At 60.1% G+C, this 21,530-nt stretch overlaps 1 protein-coding gene across 1 annotated transcript; it reads right to left on the minus strand.

Annotated features, from left to right (window-relative positions):
• Positions 1-4,865: 4,865 nt before the first annotated feature.
• Positions 4,866-20,244, minus strand: TMC6 (transmembrane channel like 6). The gene is given in 20 exon segments (XM_069482910.1): positions 4,866-5,074; positions 5,077-5,105; positions 6,277-6,353; positions 9,642-9,720; positions 9,818-9,994; positions 10,160-10,293; positions 11,293-11,368; positions 11,657-11,752; positions 13,194-13,373; positions 13,458-13,609; positions 13,993-14,148; positions 15,123-15,267; positions 16,301-16,491; positions 16,870-17,130; positions 17,343-17,439; positions 17,591-17,696; positions 19,014-19,175; positions 19,507-19,602; positions 19,772-19,896; positions 19,994-20,244. Coding segments are annotated over 20 exon segments (2,523 nt in total). The 5' UTR covers positions 20,050-20,244; the 3' UTR covers positions 4,866-4,946.
• Positions 20,245-21,530: the final 1,286 nt, after the last annotated feature.

Consider the following 21,530-nt stretch of genomic DNA (forward strand, 5'->3'; position numbering starts at 1 on the left):
CTCCCGAGGGCAGCTCCACACCATTTCATGTATTTTTACACCCAATTCCTAGCACTGAAGATGTTATTAAAAAATAAAAAATAAAAAAATAAAGAAAAAAAGAAAAAAGAAAAAAAACACAAAGACAAAAATACCTAATCTCTAATGTGTAGCAGTTACATATTTACCAAATAATGGACTCAAAAAGAAATAGATGTTTGAAGAGTGCTTTATATATTAAAAATTGCTTTATGTTTTAAAAATGATCAATGTTTTGATTGTTTTGCAAGGAAGAAAGACAATGGAATAACATACCCTCAAGTATGTTTAAAAAAAAAAATATATGAACATTGTGCTCCCTGCCTGCTTGATCAGGAAACTTGTGCATTACATTTTTTTTAATTAGCTTTTTAATGGTTTTATCAAAACAAAAAAACAAAAAAAAAAAAGTCCTGCAAGATTGCAGGTCAACAAAAGCTGGTTTTATAGAGGATCATGAACTATGCACAAACTGGGTTCAAGACTTTTCTTCTCGAGTTCAGTAGTGTATTTAGCGGCACGAACCTTCCTCAGAGTGGCTGCATCTCATTGCCATTACATGCATCTGTATATTTGATGTATGGATACCTGCATATGTGTATCAAATACATGTGCGTGTGCGTGCGTGCGTGCGCGTGTGTGTGTGTATGTGCACCCAGACAGCTCCCGTGCTGCCAGTTAGCGTTGAGTTGTAGAAGAACTCCTGATGTTTTAAAATTGGGGATGGAAGTAAAGAATCTGCTTGTTTTCGGATTTTTGTTGGGTTTGTTTGATTTTTTTGTTCAGTTTTGTTTTTTACCTTTATTTTGAATTTAAGATGTCTGTAACTCTCAGATTAAAAAACAAGTTTGTGGCTCTTAATGTTTTTCCTCATAGAATGTGATTGTTGAAGAACATGCACCGAAAGTTGCTTTCAAAAGTACAACGCTTTGTTGAATCTTAATAAATTGCAATTTTTTTCTTGGCTGTTCAAATTAATGTGTTTTACTTTTCAAAGGCAGATATTATCAGTTTCTGCCTTAATGCTGAAATTGGGAAAAAGTTGTCCTGCCATATGTGTATTTCCTGTTTCCTTTTATGATGTCGTCAGTTTACATGTATTAGTTAAACTTAGAATTTCAGTTGTTTGACTTGTAGTTTATCACGTGTTTTGTGGCTTTGCTGTCAACACTTACATCGCATTAGTAATAGCTGAGAGGCTCGACAGAGCTTCCAGGCTGCACTGCAGTGCCCGTCTGCATCTGCTGCGTCTGCTCGCCAGTCCTGTCCAGGATGGCAGCAGGCCGTGGCCAGGGCCTGCTCAGAGCCATGTGGAGGACCCCGCTCACCTCTACCCAGGACCCAGCTTGGACATCGACACATTTGGAGAGAAGAGAGTCATGAAGGTCTTGTGTGATTCATAGACATTTATCCACTTGCTCTTGTGAAATCGCCTCAGCTAACTTTCACGGAGCACTTTGTACAAGCGCAGCGCAGCTTCCAGTGCTGGGTGAAGCAGCGCCCTTCTCGCCACAGTGTTTCAGGTGGCAGTTAGAAGTCAAAGCACTTGGGCTTGTTTTCTCAGGTCCATTCCTGGAACACCCCCCACGACCCTAAATGTGTCCAGCGTCGGTGCTCCAGCTCAGCAGTATAGTCTCAAGACAGAGGCCCGTGGGGACCCCTCACTCAGAGACTAACAGAATGAGTGTCTTTCTGTCTCCACTCCTTGGAGTGGGGTCTAAAGGTAGACCTGCCTCCTGTGTGTCAATCCCACCGATGGAGAAGATGGAACCGCCACCCGGCCCCGCCACAGCGTACCCCACAGTGAAGGCAGGAGCTGCTGGCTTGGACCAGCCTTTCTTGGAAACTGAGAAGGAAAGCACTGAGTGGGTCCTAACAGAAGAAATTAAACACGAGAGCAAGAATGAAAGTTCGGAAACAGGTCGGTCAGAAAGCTCCTGCCGTTCTAACTAGTGCCGACCTGGAGGCAGCTCTCAGCTCTGCACGTCAGCCCCGCGGCGATGTTTGTTTTGTGCCTGACGCGTCCAGCTTCTGCACCAGCGCCTGGGCCCCGCCCGGGAGAACCACGTCAGCGCCTTGAGGATGTCCAAAGGATGCAGCAGTCTTCCTGGGGGAGGTGGCATTTGCCCTGGGCCCGAGAGGCTGAACTGGATTTTTGACAGACTGGGGGACTCGGGGAACAGGCAGGAAGCATGGTGTAAGCCAAGACTCCACGTGAAGACCCAGTGCGAGGCCTCAGGAGACTGGAGTCGGGGTGTTCCTGGTGCCCAGGTGTGAAAAGACTTGCTGTCTGGAATCAAGAAAACCACAGATGCGGAGCTTCCCTCTGTGTTTGAACTGTTCTGGCAACACCATGGGAACACGGTGCCCAGCGGGTGGCAGCATGGTGCACAAAGAAGGTTGTGGAGACAGGAGGAGAAGCTGCCAGAAGCAGGAGTGTCGTGGCAAGCCTGACTCCAGTGACGGAGAAGGCAGATCTGACAGTGGAAAGGGAAAGGGAAACGGAGACGGGGGCACTTCAAGAAGATTCTCTGCAGGCCCAGCGCCTGGGTAGACCAAGGAGGCCTGAGCAGGATCCTGCGGGCAGCGGCTGGTTTCCCAGCTGTGCACATCAGAGCTGCTCGAGGATGCCCGGGACGCGCCTTCGCGGGGGCCTGGCCCCTGCTCGAGTCTGGCTCTGCCTCATGGAAACCAGACGCGCCCTTCAAAACGCCTCCACGCGCCTCTGGCCTGTGTGTGTGTGTTGGGACAGTCCAGTGCTAGATGGGTCCCTGAGCAGGGGTTCTCAACCTTGGCCCATGTTAGAATTATCTGGAAATTGTTTAAATCCCAATGCCAGACACATCCACACCAACTCGGAATCTCCGGGTGTGGCCTCTGGGCAGCGCGTTTCTAACACCGGTGGGCTCCAGTGTGCAGCCGAGATTGAGCAGCGGCACAGAGGAGCCTTGTCATTCAGCCTGAAATGTCACTGTCAAGGATCCACTCGGACAGCAGCTGGCAATTTCTAAGTCTTAAGTTGGTCTTATTGGGCAACTATAGCTAGCTTTTTTTTTTTTTTTTTTTTTTTTTTTTTTTTTTTAGCAAAAATAACGTCCTTTACTTCGAATCCATTGATACATCTACAGCACACCTTCAGAGGAACACCTAGGTTCGTGTTTGCATCACTGGCTGCTACCGCCTGACCCAGTGCACACAGGACTGCCCGGCACACGTGGTAATTCTGCAGAAATGTCCCGGGCAGGTTCTTCCCCTTCTCTGTGGTAAGCTGCTTGTCCAGCCCTCCTGGAGTTGTGAGGCTGGTGAAGGGGGTTCACTAAATCACAACTGATGACAACACTGAGTCAAAAAGCGGTCCCCAACCTTTTTGACACCAGGAACTAAGTTTCTGGAAGACAGTTTTTCCATGGACGGGGGCAGGGCGGCACGTCAGGGGCTTGGCTCCCCCTCGGGGCATCAGGCCTTGGACTCACGGGGAGCGCAAGCTGGATCCCTCGCACGCACAGCTTGCAGTGGGGCTCAGGCTCCTGCTGAGGGTCTGATGCCAACGCTGATCCGACGGGGTGGGGCCCGGGCGGTGATGCGAGCAGTGGGGAGCAGCTGTTGGTGCAGGTGGGGGCGGGGGTGCCGCAGGTTGAGAGGATGGTATCTGGATGGATTTGGCCCAGAGACCCCAGCTCAGCCATGCACTCACAGCTGCCCACCCAGTCTCACCCAGCAGCACTCGTGCCCAGAAATGCAGCCAAAATTCACTGCCCAGGATCAGTGCAGGCTACTTGCAGAGGTCCCTACGCAACACCTGGCTTGGACTGGCCACGCAGTCCTGGGAAATCCGACCCGTCGGGCACTGCAGGGAACCCACACAGGCAGGTTTATGGCAGGTGAGCCTCAGGGGCCATGTCAGCCGCTGGCACCTGCCCCTACGTGTCTGCAGAGCACAGGAGCCTCCCACTAGGACTGTCCTCAGGAGGGGACGGTATTGGGTGAGAATGGGCCCAGCTTGGGGGGCTGCTAGTAGCCAGGGCCATCTCCGCTCTGGGTGTGGCTCTTCCAGGTTGCACTCTAGGATGCTGAGTGCTGGCCCATCGCCACTCGGACCCTGTTTCCCCACCCAGGTCATTCCCCAGCCCTGAGCCCAGCCTCTGCAGACATCAGACATGGGCTGCGAGCGACTGGCGAGTTCCCCCTTCCCCGTGCCCACTCCCCACAGCCCCAGGGATCCCACAGGCTCCTCAAACTCAGCCTGGCTGGCCGGACCCAGGGTCACCACCCTCCCAGCCAGCCAGGAGCAGGGGCCCTGCCCCACCCAGGCCTGTCTGCTTCCGGGCCTGGGCACTGGCTGCCCCTTTGCCTTTGGAGACACCTCCCCCTACCCTGTCACAGCTCATTTGCAACTAAAATGTCATCAACCCCTCCCCAATGTTGCTCCCTAATTTTGCCTCCCTCCTCCTGCCCCAATAACCACTAAGGCATCACCCGCTGGTTGACTTAGTGCTCTGGTCACAGCCTGTGCCTGCCTGGCTCGCCCATGCAACGGAAGCCCCTCCGGGCACGGGTCAGGCCAACCAACGGCAGTGTCTAGGGTGGGCAGGCACCGGTTCCAGCCCCTGCCAGCTGGGGCTTGGCCAGCAGAGGGCGCCCTGGCTCAGCTGAGCGCCCCACAACCAAGACCAGCCCCAGAGGTGGCCCCAGGCGGCAGGAGAAAGGATGTGGGCAGGGCACCCGCCAGCACCTGCGCACATCTGGGCAGGCCCAAGTCACAGAGTCCCAAGGGACAAGCCCACTTTGCAAAACCATTTAATCAGAATAAATAGAGTCAGGACAGGGCAAGGTGCACGGGGGGTGCCCGGGGGGTGCCCGAGCCCCACTTGCCCCCACTTTCCAAAGAGGAAGCAGAGTCACTTCGCCATGCTGGTGTCCTAGCAAGGTCACTGAGGAGCCAGCGTGGTCTCGTGCCAGTCTGTGCCGTGGGACAGAGGGTGACCAGGGCACCGGGTAAGCCTGCTGAGCCTGTTGCTGTCCCACCAGGTGTCCCCTTCTTCTGCGAGCAGGGCAAGGGGGTCGCAGCCTCCTGGGTCCTACCAGCCCTGCCTCAAGGGGCGTCAGCAAGGGCCCAGCAGACCAGGCTGGGCAGAGCCGGACCTCAGTGTGGCCGGGCCAGCGAGGGACAGGCCGACGCCCGGCAGCTTCCAAAGAAGAGTCTAGAGAGCTCCAGGGCAGGCGAAGGCCGGGGAGACACTGCAAGGACCCACCTCTGAGGTACTTGACGGGGGGGGTGCCGGACCTCATGAAATTGCCTCTTTGGGGGTCAGATGTGGTCGGGTTCCAGCAAGTTCACACAGGGCAGCCCAGTGGCAGCCGACACACCGTCGCAGGGGGCCCAAGGAGCCTCACACGCCCCGCAATGGGGGCCCAGGGCACCGGTCCCTCCTCCACAGGGGAAGCTGAGGCGGAGGGCTCTGCAGTCTCCTGAGGCCCAGAGGACGAGGCCTCGTGCTGACCTTGGGGTCCCCAGGCTAGCTCACGGCCCAGCGTGTTTGTTCCGTGAGTTTTACTCAGAGGCTTCCAAACGCTGGACGCGCACCGGCCGGCTGCTCTGCGGGTGCTGCCACCCCGGGGAGGAGGCCTGGTGGCCGCAGCCTCGGGCCTGCAGGCTGCTCTGCGGCCGGGGCAGGGCTAGCCCAGGAGCTCCCCGAGGGGGCAGCCTCAGCCTGCCCCCAGGCCGGGAGGCCAAGAAGGGGACAGAAACAGGCCTCTGGGTGCACATGCCTGTGTGTGCACCTGTTCATGTGTCTGTCTGTCCACCGGGGCCAGAGGCTGTCACACCACCCACCCTACCTGTCGTCAGCGTCCCCGCAAAGATGGCCTGCCTCAATGGCCCCTCCCGAGACAAGAATGCTTTTGAATTCCACAAGTCTCTGTGTCCCGGCCATCTCCCTTTCCCTAGGTCTAATCACAGGCACCGGACGTCGGCCCCAGTGACAGGCGCTGACCCCACAGGGAGGAGGCCCCGCCAGGCTGGCACCAAGTGACGTACGGGGGGTGGCACAGGGCGCTGAGGGCAGGTCTTGCATTTGCATTTCCCCCCTCACCAGACTCAACTCTCCTTCCCCAAGCGCCCCGCACACCTGAGGAGGAACCACAGGGAAGGGCCTCAGTGACTGGGCCGCGGTGGCTGCCCCCTGGGAGGAGGGCAGACGTGCCATAGACACCGTCCAGCCCGGCCCTGTCCCCTCCCGGCTCAGAGGGGCCCCTCACCTGCTCCTCTCCTCCCTCTCCTTCCTCTCGTAGACGGAATGAAGCTTGTTGATTAAGAAGATTTTGTCCTCCCCCTCCTAGAAAGGCCAGAACACAGGGGAAGAGAACAGAATTGTCCATCGGTCCATCCAGAGCCCCCCTGCTCTAGGACGCATTTGGGGGGGAACTTATGAGGCACATTTGACATCACAAGAAGCAAAAAGCTAAAAGAGGTGACAGAGGCACCAAAACAAGGTTAAGGAAAAACCAAGAGCCAGGAGGTGGTCATTTGTGTGGATCTAAGCTTCCCAGTGGCTAAGGTGAAGAAGGAAATGTGATCAGCTGCACAGTGAGGGCCCAGAGCCAGCCTGACTCGATTTAAACCTGGCCACCTACTAACTCTGCCTTGGACGAATTACCTGCACTCTGACCTCAGTGTCACCATCTGTAAAAGGGGATAATAATGCAAGTCACGGGGCTTACATTTCCTATTGCTGTTGTATCAAATTACCACAAATTTTATAGCTTAAAACAACACAAATTTATCATCTTCCAGCTCTGGAGGTGAGAAGCCCAAAATGAGTCCCACTGTGCCATAATCACGGCGTTGGCAGGGCTGGTTTGGGTCTAGGGGACAAGCCCTTTGCCAGCTTCTAGAGGCCGCCCCATCAGTGGCTCTCGGCCCCTCCTCCGCTTCAAAGCCTTCAACGGCCGGTCGAGTCTCTCACGTGGCATCATCTGACCCGACCTTCCTGCCTCCCTTTTTCACCTATAAGAACCCGGAGATCACACTGGGCCTCCCAGATAATCCAGGACAATCTCCCATCTGCGGCCAGCTGACGAGCAGCTGTGATTCCACCTGCAACCTTCACCCCCCTGACCACGTAACACGGCCCGTTCCCAGCTTCCTGTCTTAGGACATGCACAGCTTTGGGGCCAGCACTGGGCTGACCCAGGGCTCTGTGGACAATGAAAAATGAAAAGCTCATGAAGCATTTAGCAGGGGACCTGGCACGGATAAACACCAAATGGACAGACGGCAGCCACCGTCACTACTCGGATCGGCCTGGAGCCCAGCAGAGTGGTCCCGGGCACCTGGGAACCCGGCTCGACCCGGGAGCACCGCTTAGAACACCCGCACGGGGGGCCCACAGGGCCCTGAGCAACGCCCCCGAGCTATTTCTGTTGAGCTGCTGGCGAGTGGGAGGGTGTGCCCTTGGCCTCAGCTGCCCTGACCAGGCCCCGGGGAAGCTCAGACCACCGGCCCCAAAGACTCGGACTGCGGCAGGGGCTGGCCCTGGGCGGACACCGCAGCCAGCGCCCAGCGGGGGAACGGTCCTTGCGATCCCACAGAAATGGCAAGTGGAGACAGGATTCTCCCCGAGGCTCCTCCGCGCACCCCACCCCGGCCCCACCGGGTACCCCTAGGCTCTGAAGCGCCACACAGTAGGGCAGGAGTCATTGAGCCAAAAATCTGCTTCTGATAGCTATGGCCAGGTAACCACCTCCGCTGAGACACCAGCTCCAAGCTCCGCGTCCTGGGAGCCCACCGAGATTCAGGCATTGGGCAACGGGAAGGGCAGAAGACGGGGCAGCGTGTGCTGCGCTGTTGCAGCCGGGGCAAAGTGGGAGCTGTCCCTGCGAGCACCTGCCGCTCAGGACCACTGCCCGGACCCTTGCTCCTGGCACCTGCCAGCCTGAGCAGGGCCACGTGTCTGCTGAGGCCGCTCCTGCTGTGACTGCCCGGTCCTCGCCTCGGCAGACACCCAGCGCGGACCCCACAAGTGCCCCTGCCCTGGTGTGGAACACGCCTGGGGACACAGGCACCCAGCGGCCCCAAAGTGGAAAAGTGCAAGAGGAAAGGACAAAATGGCAACAGGGAGAGACGTCAGGGCGCTGGGGGAGCTCAGAGCCGAGCGGCCTGTCCACACCGAGCACGGCCGGCCATGCCAAGGGAGGCGAGAGGCCAGCCTGGGAGACCCAAATGGGAAAATACCTCGTTTCCAACTCGAGCCGCCTGGGGGACAAGCGGGTGCTCCTCGGGGCAGAGAACGGGGCTGCCCCAGAGAGGAGGGGCGCACCTGAGCACTGTCCTCCTCCTGCAGCTCAATCCCATGACAAACCATGGCGTCCCATAAAACCTGTCATTTTGTCTTTTTAGTAAAAATGTTTTGCCAGGCATGCTGGTGCACACCTGTAGTCCCAGCTACTCGGGTGGGAGGCTGAGGCAGCAGGATCGTGAGTTTGAGCCCAGCATGGCCAATGCAGCAAGAACCCATCTCAATAAAAAGAACAACAAAAACAAAAATTAAAAAATAAAATGAGGGGCCGGGTGCGGTGGCTCACGCCTGTAATCCTAGCCATCTGGGAGGGCGAGGCGGGTGGATCACTTGAGCTCAGGAATTTGAAATTAGCCTGAGCAAGAGCAAGAACCTATCTCTACTAAAAAAAAAATAGAGGCCGGGCACGGTGGCTCACGCCTGTAATCCTAGCCATCTGGGAGGGCGAGGCGGGTGGATCGCTCGAGGTCAGGAGTTCGAGACCAGCCTGAGCAAGAGCGAGACCCCTGTCTCTACTAAAAATAGAAAGAAATTATGTGGACAACTAAAAATATATATAGAAAAAATTAGCCGGGCATGGTGGCACATGCCTGTAGTCCCAGCTACTCGAGAAGCTGAGGCAGGAGGATCGCTTAAGCCCAGGAGTTTGAGGTTGCTGTGAGCTAGGCTGACGCTACGGCACTCACTCTAGCCCGGGCAACAGAGCAAGACTCTGTCTCAAAAAAAAAAAATAAAAAAAGAAATAGAAAGAAATTAGCTGGACAGCTAAAAATATATAGAAAAAATTAGCCAGGTGTGGTGGCGCATGCATGTAGTCCCAGCTACTCAGGAGGCTGAGGCAAGAGGATTGCCTGAGCCCAGGAGTCTGAGGTTGCTGTGAGCTAGGCTGACGCCACAGCACTCTAGCCCAGGCGACAGAGTGAGACTCTGTCTCAAAAAAAAAAAAAAGTTTTAAGGCCTGACCCCCTGTCACCCTCACCTCCCCTCTTTGTAAAATGAGAGAGTCCACGTGCCAGCATGGGTCCCCAGGAAGCCAAAAGCCATTCCTAGCATCTCAGAAGTCCTCATGGACCCTGCCTGCACCCTGCACCCGTCGGGGCCACTGCCTGGGGCTGGACCCCGTCCCTGGGTTGAAGATCAGGAGCCGGGCTGGGGCCGCCTCATGCCTGCCCTTCAAAGCACACTACGGATCGTGCCACTCCTTTGGCAAACAACCCTTTCAACAGCCGAGGCCACAGAGAAGCTGTGGGGGCTGCGGACAGGCCAGCAGATAAGCAGAGAGGCGTCACCCAGGTGTGTCCCCAGAGGGGGGAGGTGGGCACTCACGTGGCTGATCTGCTCCTTGAGCAGGCAGATGACCTTGCGCTGGCCCCTCACCACCTGGATGTTGAAGTAGATCACAGCCCTACGGGAGACCGGCTGTCAGGCAAGGCAGGAGCAGCAGGGACTCCCAGGATCCCCCGGGCAGGCGCAGCCCTGGCAGCCCCCGGGCCTGGACTCACAGCAGCAGGGCCGACAGCAGGAAGATGAAGAAGGTGTTTTCCACCAGGTGCCGGTGCACCCAGGGCAGCCAGGAGAGCTGGGGCCCCGCCGCCTCCAGGTGGTGCACCCACGCCGTGCCAGCCCCGTACATGGTGTCCAGGCTCCGGAAGGGGCCGCACATGCTCGAGGGCTTCACCCTGGGGACGAGGGTGAGCGGACCCCTCAGCCGGGGCTACGGCTCCCAGCTCCTCCCAGCCCCTCCGCTCCACCCCCCATCCCAGCCCCACACCCCGGGCACCCGCGCCCAGCCTGGATGACAAGAAGCACTGGGCTCCCCAGCCCGCCGCGCGGCCCGGACTCACTGCCAGACGGCGTAGCAGAGGAAGACGGCGGCGCCCAGGAAGGACGGGAAGCACAGCAGCGAGAGGAAGACGGTGCTCATGTGCGAGGCCAGCCAGGGCCTGCGCGGCGCCTGGCAGTTGGCCAGGAGGCTCGTCTGGGGGACAAAGGCTGCGCTCTGCCACTGCCCAGCACCCCCTACACCTCCAGGCCTGGCAGGGCCCATGCTGAGACCCCCTCACTCCACGGTGCCTGGGGGTTCACAGGGCAGACCGAGGCACATGGGTGTGGCCTGCCCGGGCTGCTGGCGAGGGAAGGGGCCGCCCTGACAGCTGCACTGAGTCGGACCGCGCCCGGCTCCGCACCCAGCCCTTGCTCGGTGTGCTCCCTCAGTCCCCACTAGAACAGTCCCCAAGGTACAGCGGGGTCATGCAGGACCAGAAGGGAGAGGAGCTGCCCAGAGCCAGGCCAGAACCAAGGTCCCTGGTTCTCAGCCACTGAGCACACCTCTGCTGAGGACAGAGGGCCAAGGTCACTTCCCAGGGGCCGGGAAGGCCTGAGGCTCAAGTCTCGCAGCGCCCTGGCCCTAAGCCCCAGCCCCGCGCACAGGCACCTGGTCACGGCCTATGAACCCAGCGGCTGCTGCCCAGCCTGACAGAGACAGGTGAGGGCTCAGCCGGTTCCCGCACGCCGAGGGACAGACCCGAGGGCAGCCCCGGGATGCCAGCCGCAGGTCACTCGGGAGGCAGAGGGCTCCAAAGTCCCAGGTCTGCCCAGGCAAGTCTTGCCCAGTGGCTGGGGCCGTCCCCCCAGCCCACGGCAGCGTTACCTTTTTTTGTTTTTTGAGACAGAGTCTTGCTCTGTTGCCCAGGCTAGAGTGCCGTGGCGTCAGCCTAGCTCACAGCAACCTCAAACTCCTAGGCTCAAGCGATCCTCCTGCCTCAACCTCCCGAGTAGCTGGGACTACAGGCATACACCACCATGCCCAGATGATTTTTTCTATATATATTTTTAGTTGTCCAGCTAATTTCTTTCTATTTTTGGTAGAGACAGGGTCTCACTCTTGCTCAGGCTGGTCTCGAACTCCTGAGCTCAAACAATCCGCCCGCCTCGGCCTCCCAGAGTGCTAGGATTACAGGCGTGAGCGCGGCGTTACCTTCTTGACTTGGAAGAGGAGCAGCAGCTTCACGATCTGCACGGCGGGCAGGAGGGGCGAGAAGAGGACCCCCAGCCTGGGAAGGGAGGGGGCTGCGCTCCAGAGGCTGGGACACAACCCTGCGTGGCTCCCCAGGGCAGGGTTGGGACAGGCTGCCTCTGTGCCCTCCCCTCCCTGAGACCACGGGGAGGGCAAGTGGGAGTGGCCGCAGACGGGGCCGGCCACGCCACTGCAGAGTCCCAGGCTGGCCTTGCTGTGGCCCCGGGAGGAGGCAGGTGCAGGGTCCCCAGGGGCAAAGGGGCACCAACCAAGGGGCTCAGCCCTCCTTCAGGGGCCAGACAGGAGGCAAGTGGGGGAGCCTCACCATGTCAGAGTCTGCCCATAAATCAGTTCCAGAACATTCCGGGCAATGTCAAACTCAGGCTTCCGCCTCATCTTTGTCTTCTTCTCAGAGATAACCCTGGGCAGAGGGAGAGCCCTGGGGGTCAGACCGGAGGGCCTTGCCTGGGGAGACCAACCCTGCTCCCCACCCCTGCAAGATGCCCCCGGGCCTGAGGACACCCACACACTGAGGTGACATCCTGACCCTTCCCTTAGGGTGCCCAGCAAATATCTCTTCACACCCTGGTCCCCACCAGAGGGGCTCCCTGCAGCAGCTGCTGCCTCTGGGGTGTGTTTCTCAGTGGGTTCAGACACGCCAGCTCCAAACACGCAGAATCAGCATCAAACATTTCACTGAATTTTTAGGCCGGGCACGGTGGCTCACGCCTGTGATCCCAGCACTCTGGGAGACCGAGGTGGGAGGATTGTTCGAGCTCAGGAGTTCAAGACCAGCTTGAGCAAGAGTGAGACCCCCATCTCTACTAAAAATAGAAATTAGCTGGACAACTAAAAATATATATAGAAAAAATTAGCCGGGCATGGTGGTGCATGTCTGTAGTCTCAGCAACTGGAGAGGCTGAGGCAGGAGGATCCCTTGAGCCCAGGAGTTGGAGGCTGCAGTGAGCTATGATGATGCCACGGCACTCCAGCTGGGGGTGACAGAGAGAGATTCTGTCTCAAAAAAAAAAAAAAAAAAAAAAAAAAAAACCCCAAACAGTTTACTGAATTCTTAAATCTTGTTTTTTTATTATTGAATTCACATATTCTTTTTAAATTTATTTTTCTATTGAATTTTTTAATTTTCTTTGATTCTTACCAACAAGAATGAGCTTGGATAAATTTTTTTTTTTTTTTTTAGACAGAGTCTTGCTCTGTTGCCCAGGCTAGAGTGCTGTGGTGTCAGCCTAGCTCACAGCAACCTCAAACTCCTGGGCTCAAGTGATCCTCCTGCCTCAGCCTCCCAAGTAGCTGGAACAACAGGCATGCACCACCATACCCGGCTAATTTTTTCTGTATATTTTTAGCTGTCCAGATCATTTCTTTCTATTTTTAGTAGAGACGAGGTCTCGCTCTTGCTCAGGCTGGTCTCGAACCCCTGACCTCAAGCGATCCTCCCGCTTCGGCCTCCCAGAGTGCTAGGATTACAGGCGTGAGCCACCGCGCCCGGCCAGATTCATCTATTCTTGAAGAAAACACCAAAAGAAGGAATAGAAAACACCTGAAGTGCTGGTACCCACTCGGGCTACCGGAACATTCTGAACATGCCCCTTCCTTTGCCTGCAAGACCGAGAGCCCCACGCGCACATCGCTTCCACCCTGTTTTCCTTTGCAATCTAAAAGCGCGTGAGGTTCCGACTCGCCGACGTTCTCGCTCCAGCGACCTTCTACCCGAGAGCCCTCGCGCGCGCATGCGCAGGCGCAGGCCCTGATGCGGAAGGTCAGGCCTGAGAACCTGGCGAGCCGCCCTGGTCCGGGTTGAGGAGCCACGGCTGCCCAGGGCGGCCCGGCCCAGCGCTCACCGCCACACCAGCTCCCCGAAGAGCGTGTCCAGCAGTATGAAGAGGAAGTCCAGCACCACGAAGCGGTACAGCTCCTGGCCCACGAAGTCCTCCCAGCACTGGTCCTGCAGGGTGCCCACCCTGCGGCCCAGCCAGTGGTAGCAAAGCACCCCCAGGGTGACCATCTTGAGGATGAGATTCCTGCAGAGGGCAGGGCACGGAGGCTGAGGAGGGTCCCCGGGGGACAGGAGATGCACTCCAGGGCCCGCCCGCCTGGCCACACACCTGCAGATGGCCACGTACACCTCCAGCACCGGGGAGTCGTGCGGCTCCAGGGCGGCCAGGCAGCGGTACAGGTAGGGGACCCCCAGGTTGAGGAGGCAGACCACCAGGGGTAGCGCCAGCAGTGCCACCTCCTGGCCAGCAGCCACCGGGTCCTGCCAGGGCAGCAGAGGGGAGGGTCACCACAGGTGTCCCTCCATGGAGCAGGTTGCTGCTGGGAGAGGGGGCGGAGGAGGGACAGACCTGGCAGGCAGCACCTCCCTCCCTTACCCAGGCCACCCCTCGCCTCCCACTCACATCGCACGCAAGTGTGGGGGCACAGTTGGTGGAAAAGGAAAGAGAAACCGAAGACAGAAGAATGGGGGAGGGCGGGAGACAGGACAAGCAGTGAGTCAAAGGGGGGGACCGGGAGGCGGCCCCAGCATGGTGGGTGGGCATGTGGGAGCCCTGTGGCCAGGGTGGAGTGGGAGGGGGGACAGACACCCCTGGGGACAGGTGCCCAGAGTCGCAAAGGCCAGGCGCCCCCTGCTCCGGGCACCTGGAGCATGAGCTCTGAGAAGGCGTGGACAGCCGCAGCGCAGCCCAACACGGTCCCCAGACACAGCAGCCACACGAGCCCCAACACGGCCACCTGCTGCAGCCTCCCAAGCACGCTCCGGGTACTCTGCCGCAGCTGCCACTCGGCCAACAGCTCCTATGGGGGATAGTGTGTTCTTGTCACCTGCTCCAGGGCACACACAGACACACTGGCAGGCTTGAGGGGAACGAGAGTCAAGGATCAACTGCCCAACAGCCCCGCCTGCCCCTCCCGCCTGCTCCGGGCCTTCCCTGCAGGCACAGGAGGACACAGGACCCCCCCCCCCCCGCCTCCCCAGCCCTGCCCCAGGAAGCCTCCAGAGCTGCCCTGCCAGATGTCCTTTCCCTGTTCCCTGTGGATGTGGGGGGCCCCTAGTGACCAGGAGACCCCAGGCATGGAAGGCACCTGCCCCCAGTGCGAGCTCCCCAAGGACAGCAGAACGGCCCATGAGTCGGGCCATAGCTCTGAGTCCGCACAACAGGAAACTCCAGGAAGGCAGAGAACCTTGCACGGGGCCCAGCTCTGCTGCCTCCTGGCCCCATGCATGACCTCTGACAAGGGATGTAACCTCTGTGCCTCAGTTTCCTCACTGTAGCACAGGGAAGATAACAGTCTTCAGCCACTGGGCTCCTGTGGCCTTTAACTGAGCTAACCACGGCCAGGAGCATGTGCCGGCTGGAGCCCAGGGCCCCAGGGCAGGACCCGCTGGCTCCCAGGAGAGGCCATGCAAGCAGGCCGAGCTCCCCGGCTGGGGCTTTGACCCCAGGGTCCCCAGCGCAAGCACATATGCCCACTGAAACCTGCCAGGTGCGGTTTTCTGTGACGCTAGCTCCTGGGTGTTCATGGGGCTGTGGGTGCTGACACCCGCCAGCAGACAACAGGGGCAGCCCCTAACTGAGGGGCGTGTACAGGAAGAAAAATCAGGGCCCACCTTGACCCTGTTAGCAGAAGACCCCCAGTGCCCCCGAGATCAGCTCACACACGGACAGCCCTCCCTCCGGACCACAGTCTGGCCATTTGGTCTGGGGGCTACCACTGTGGGGTTCCAGGGCTGGGGTTGGGGGACAGATGGCACAGCCCCAGGTGCTCACCTTTAGCCGGGTGCGGATGTTGTCATGCTGGAGGTGCGAGGCCCGCCTCTGAGTCACCTTGTAATCCCAGGAGCAGAAGACGGTGATGGCGTGGACGCCAGAGGTGCTGCCCACACGGTAGCTCTCCCCGAAAGCGTGGGCCATGCTGGGAAGCAGAGAGAGGTGGGGGCTGGACAAGGGGCAGGGAGGCCAGAGGGAGAAGGCAGACGGGACGTCCTGCGGCTGAAACCCCCCACCCACTCAGGAGCCCTCCAAGAGCAGGATGCGCCCCACCGCTGGTCCAGCCTCCTGGTGTAGACCACCAGCCACTCTAGACCAGCCTTGTCCATTACAGTGCCCACCAGCCACACGTGTCTAGGAGAGGGGGCAGGGCTGCCCCCCACCCAGACAACGTACACAAGACTCTGGGCTCACCTCAGGGCTTTGCCTCACCCATTATAATGACCAAAATATCCTCCCCTGCTTCTTTCCTGCCCATCCTCACTTAACCTCCCAATATAGAGGCAAGTGCCCCTGGGATGCCAGCCTGACTCCCTGCCCAGTGTTCCCCTAACACTTGGGCAAAGACCTCTAGGGCTCCTGGATTGTCCCAGCCCATTCATTGGTCTATCTTCTTCCAGGGACAGTAAGCTCCTGTAGGGCAGGCACCATGCTCAATTTACCTTCCTGCCCTGAGCTGAGCACAGGGAACATGTGTGGGATGGGAGGGTGGGTGGATGAATGGATGGTTGGATGAGTGGATAGATAGGTAGATAGATGGATGGATGAGTAGACAGATAGGTGGATGGATGGATGAGTGGGTGGATAGGTGGATGGATAGACGAGTGGATGGATGGATGGGTGGGTGGATAAGTGGATGGATAGACAAGTGGATGGATGGATGGGTGGGTGGATAAGTGGATGGATAGACGAGTGGATGGATAGGTGGATGGATGGATGAGTGGGTGAGTGGATGGATGGATGGATGAGTGGATGGATGGATGGATGAGTGGATGGATAGGTGGATGGATGGGAGGGTGGATGGATGGATGGGTGTGTGGGTAGGCAGGTGGGTGCATAGATGGACAGAAGGAAGGAAGAAAGGAAATGAAAGAAGGAAGGATCAATGGATGGGTCAAAGGATGGATGGATGGATCAACGGTGCCCAGAGCCAGCTTCATGAGGTCGAGGACCATTACCTGTACACCAGGGTGATGCAGGTGATGAAGAAGGCCACCCCCACAGTGAAGAGGTAGGCCAGGGGCATATTGTAGGGCAGGCCGCCTGCCCCGGGTCTGCACTGGCCACCCTCCAGGGGGTGGCCACATGGCTGGTTCAGCGTGGCATTGCTGTAGTAGCCGTAGTACATGACGGTGTGGGTGAAGCAGCCCTGTGGGGGACGCCCGGCTGGGTTAGGTACTCTCCCTTCTCCCCACCCCTGACCCACCTTCAGGCCCCGAGGGGCAGAGGGAGGCCAGCCGTGGGGAAGGGCCCGGATGGGGTCGGCAAGGACATTGATGGGCCAAAGGCCTCCGCAATCCTGGGCCTCCCCAGCCCCATGGGAACCGGGACACAGTGGACACCAAGGAGCAGCTGACAAGGGAGGTGGGGAGCTGGCTGTGGCCACTCAGAGTCACAACATGGGGTGGGGACAGGAACCGGGTCCGCAGGAAAGCTGGGACAAGACAGGGAGACAGTGCCGAGGTGGCAGCCGAAGACAGATGCCCCTGCCTTGCCCAGATGTCCCGGCTCGTGTGGGCTCCCTCACCGCGCCCGTGAGGAGCTCCAGGCCCGTGCAGGCAGGGCGGGGGCCAGGGCCGGGGGCCGGCGGGAAGGCAGCCTGCACGCCCACCACAAAGGCCAGCAGCAGCAACAGCAGGAGGGCGTTGAAGGCCACCAGGGTCTTGAGGAAGAGGAAGTAGGAGAGCACGCTGGATCCGAACTGGCCCCCGATGCGCTTCAGGGCGTAGCGCCACGGTGTCAGGGCATGCAAGCCTGAGAGCAGCGCCAGCCCCAGGCTGTGCAAGGCCTGTGGGGACAGCGGCAGGGAGGCCCTGAGGGCCAGGCCAGAGGGGGAGCCCCGCCTGCCCCAAGCCCAGGCCCCAGGCATCCAGCAGAGGACAGGACCCAGGACAGGCCATTCACAGGCCCAGAACAAGGCAGGGGCTGGGAGACCCCGGGAGCAGGACAGCGGCAAGAGAAAGGGTGGCTGCCCCGCCAGGCCAGCACAGGAGGCCCTACCAGGATGCAGGCGTATCTGAGCCGGCTGCAGCAGGAGAAGAGCCCACCACGGCCAGGCTGACCCCTCCGCCTCCCAAGGGGGGTCTGGCTCTTCTCTCTGGGGACAGAGGCAGCCATGGGTGCCTGGACTGAGGAGGGGCCTCACTGCCTCCGGGGACCACCCACCCAGGCTCAGGACCCAATGCCTGACCACCCAGCCCAGCTAAGGACGTGGGTCTCAGGGCCGCATGTGCAGGGTGGGCACTCACCGAAGGCCACGTTTCTCCGCCAGGCTCAAGGGCATCCCCCGGAGCATGTGGTCACGCTGGGCGGCCGACAGGCCCTGAAGCTCCTTCACCAGGAGGTTTCGCTTCTCTGCAAAGAGGAACGAGGAGACCCTGCCCATCCCGCAGCAGCCTCCCTCCTGCCACGGCCGGGACCCTGGACAAGCCTGTCTGCCCGCGGCACCCTCCCAACGTGGGCCTCTGGCTACCCTCCCACCAGGCCCAGCCGGAGCCCAAGTGGCTCCCCTCTGCCCATACAGTTGAAGCCAGAACCCAGCCAGCAGTCGGGGTGTCCCAGGCCTGTCACGAAGCTGCTCCCGACTCCCCGCTAGCCTGGCCACCCTCACTCTCCCACCTCCGCCCCCTGGAGCCCAGCAACCCCCTCCTCCTCCCCCACCAAGTCCCCAGCATCTGCCCCCCACTGCCCAGCAATGTTCGCCCTCAAGGGGTGAGTGGAGGAGGGCGAGCAGCCGGGTGCTCCCTGTCCCCACCCCCACCCCCTTTCTCTCGGGAGGCCCAGCCAGGGCCCCCTGGGACCTCAACATTAAGTTCCAGGACCCAGAGGAGTTCTTCTCTCCTCTAACGGGTCGCCACCACAACGTGGGCCTGGAAGGGTGGCTACAGGCCTCCTCGCACCTTCGAGACCAGCCAGAAGGTGGGTGCTACTTTAACACCAATTTTACAGACAGGAAATGACACCTGGCCCGGGTTGCAGAGTAAACGGTGAAACAGCAACGTTCGCCCTGACCCCGAGCCCACAGCACCCTGCCCTGCTCCATCGCCCGCCAGTCAGGGGCAGGGTCCCCAGAAAGTGCACAAGGCCTGGGGAGGCAGAGCCCAAAGGGACCAGGCAGAAGGGATGTGTCAGGGACCTCCCCGAGCTCCTCAGCTGGTTGAGGACCAGCCTGTGAGAATGGTCCCCACTCCCCAGTCCCTCCACACTGGCCTCTGCACCTTTGCACATGCCCTCTCTGCTCTAGCGCCACCTCCTCCAGGAAGCCTTCCTGGACCCCTCTAGGCTAGGCTGGTTTCTGCACAGAGCTTCTCTCTTCTCTGAGCTTTACCCGTCCGCTTATCCATTTCTTTGGTTCACATCTGTCTCACAGGGCAGACGGTGAGCCTCCCGGGAGTGGAAGGCCAATTTTCCACTGTGGCATCCCCAAAGCCTGGCCCCGCGGCCACAACCCTCCCCAGGCTCAAAGGACATTTGTGGAGTGCACTGAATGCCTGCCTGCCGTGGGGCGAGCCCTCTGCACCTGAAAGGCCCCTACTTCCCTGTCCCGGAAGGTCCCAGCAGGGGGAGGCCTTCAGGCAGCCTGCTAAGTGGGCGGCTTTCCTGGCTCTGCCACCACCGGGCGCTCCCTCCGGCAGGCCAGTGTCTGAGTCTGGGCTGGGCAGGCTCACTCACCCTCCACCTCCTGGGCCGCAGGGTCCAGCTCTAGGTCGTAGAGGCGGATGCTGGGTCTGGCTGAGCGTGTCACCACGTCCCCAAGCAGGGGCCGGCTGCTCCTGCGCCGCAGCCTCATGGTGCGGTTGTAGTACTGGGAGATGATGGCGCCACGGCTGCGGCCTACGGAAGCAGCTGGGCAGGGCTGGGCCAGCCAGGCTGGACCTCCCTCGCCCCACTCGGCCCTTGCACCAGGCCTCGCCATCCCTCACCCCTTCCCAGGACCCAAGAAAATCCCTGCATCAGAGACCTTGGGTGCCGCTGGGCTCCCAAGAACCCATTTTTATCCCCGGGATGACTCGAGTCATTTTTAGAACCCAGCACGGGCTGCATGGGGCTGTGCAGGGCCTCCAGGCAGCAGACGGGGTGGGCCGGGAACCCGCAGGGCTGAAACCCTGGTCCAGCCCACGGGCTGGGGTCAATGCTGGGGCCAAGGGCAGAGGGTCCCACTCACCAATCGTGCGACTGGGCATGCTGGCCAAAATGCGCAGTGTGGCCGTGCTGTGGACGGGGGCACCTTCAGGCCCCAGGAGGGTCTCGTGGCCACTGCCTGCCAAGGAAGAAAGGCTTGGCCGGAGGCCCTGGAGGTGCCCTTGGCTGGTGGTCTCTGCCACCCTACCCCCACCCCAGGCCTGCAGACTGCTGGAAGGGCTGTCCGGAGAGGCTGGGAAGCCCAAGCCCCTGTCCACACTGTCCTGGCATCCAGGCCCCGGGCTTACCTGGAGCCCCCGGCTCCCTCTGCTGCAGCTCCAGCCCCTCCTCAGCCACCCACCGGCTCTGCTCTTGGATGAGCTGGTGGAAGGAATCATGCACTTCGCTCTCATCGTAGGGGCTGGGCTCCTGGCTGCGGGGGGCAGGGGCATCAGGTTCCAGCCACCCGTCTCCTTCCACCAGGCCATGATGCGCCCCAGCCCACCAGTTCCCAGACCCAGAGTGCTTACCCCTGGTCCCCTGGGGTCTCCGGGACATCGAGGACAAAGGCCAGCGGTTGGGCCATGTCTGCAGCCCACACCCAGCCAGCCTGCAGACCTAGGGCAGCTCAGAGCCTGGGCACCGACTCCAGAGCCTCCCGCTACACATCTGAGGAGACAGGGAGTGTTGAGCCAAAGTTGGCCTTCAATGCCTCGAACATGTCCAAACCGCCCACCCCCCTGGGGACAGTGGGAGGTGCCACTCATAGCCCAGGCTGCTGAGCCCCATCCTGCCCCAACCACAGCTGAGCACGTGGTCAGGTGAGTGGCCCCAAATAAGCCTGAGGCCAGAACAGACTGAGGGGACAGTCCCTTCCACTGCCCAGGCTGGAGGGGGAAGGAGGGAGGGAGGAAGGGGGTTGCAGTTCCCCATCTGCTTCCTGGATGTCGCCAGCCCTTGGGAAATAGGGAAGGGACAGGGTGCCTGTGGACACAGCCCCTCCAAGCCCTGCGTTCAGAGGGTTCTGGCCCAGAGACACCTCCCCCTTGAAGAAAAAGGTCAGCTCAGAGGCCTTCCCTGTGCCCGCCCTGTGACCTAAAACACTTCCTCCAGCAGGAAGCCAGCGCTGGGCCCTCGCTCCCCAGCCCAGGAGGAAGCAGCAAACAGGACGGCCTCCCAGCTACGTCACACACAAGCCCGTAGGGTCACTCCAGGTCACCCCTGGGGCTCCAAGGTCCTCCTGTTCTCAGGAGACTGACGCCCCCACATTCCATCACCCCTGGGCAGCCAGCTGGAGGGAGGGGCAGGGCCTTGAACGGGCCCCTTTGTCCCAGCTCTGCTGTCACCATCACCGGCAGTGACTGACACAATTGGAACCAGAGCGGCCTTGTCTGGGGCTGCAGCCTCGGGTCTGTTCACCCAGTGGGAGGGGTGGGAACAACGAGCTGACTCCTGCAGGGCTCTGCCCTCCGGGCCTCCCCACCCCCACCCCTGGGGAACTCAGGAACTCAGGAAAGTTGGCTGAGCTCAAGGGTGCGGACAAGACCGGTGGGGCCCAGGCGGAGCCGCAGGACAGGGTGCCAGGCAGTGTGGGGATGCATGGTCCGAACTACCCCCCACGACCCAACCCCTCCCGCCCTCCCGCGGGAGCTCAGCCCGGGAAATCCAGCCTGGACCCCCCCCTCTGCCTCAGTCGGGAAAGTTGCGGAGGTGGGGCCGAGGGTGCCCCGTCCAGGCCCTGGAGCCGACTCCTTCCTCCGGGGCGACCTCCCGAGCTCAGGCCCACAGGCTCCCGACGCACCTCTCCTCCACCTCTCCTGCACGAAGGGCGCAAGGAGGCTGCGTGGCTGGGACCCCGGCTGCCAGCCCTGGCGGTGGGGGCTCGCCTGGGCAGCGGGGACTTCAGCCCCGCAGAGACCCAGCGCCCTGGCACCCTGCCCCCAGGCCGGGGCAAGTCTGGTGGAGTTTCCGGGGCGCACCATTCCTGAGCCAGGTGGGGAGGGGCGGGGCGGGGCCGTTTCCTGGAACCCCCACCCTAGGCAGCAGCAAGCCCTCCGGGAGCAGCCA

Source organism: Eulemur rufifrons, chromosome 9 (genome assembly GCF_041146395.1).
Source record: "Eulemur rufifrons isolate Redbay chromosome 9, OSU_ERuf_1, whole genome shotgun sequence".
In the NCBI taxonomy this organism is placed as follows: domain Eukaryota; kingdom Metazoa; phylum Chordata; class Mammalia; order Primates; family Lemuridae; genus Eulemur; species Eulemur rufifrons.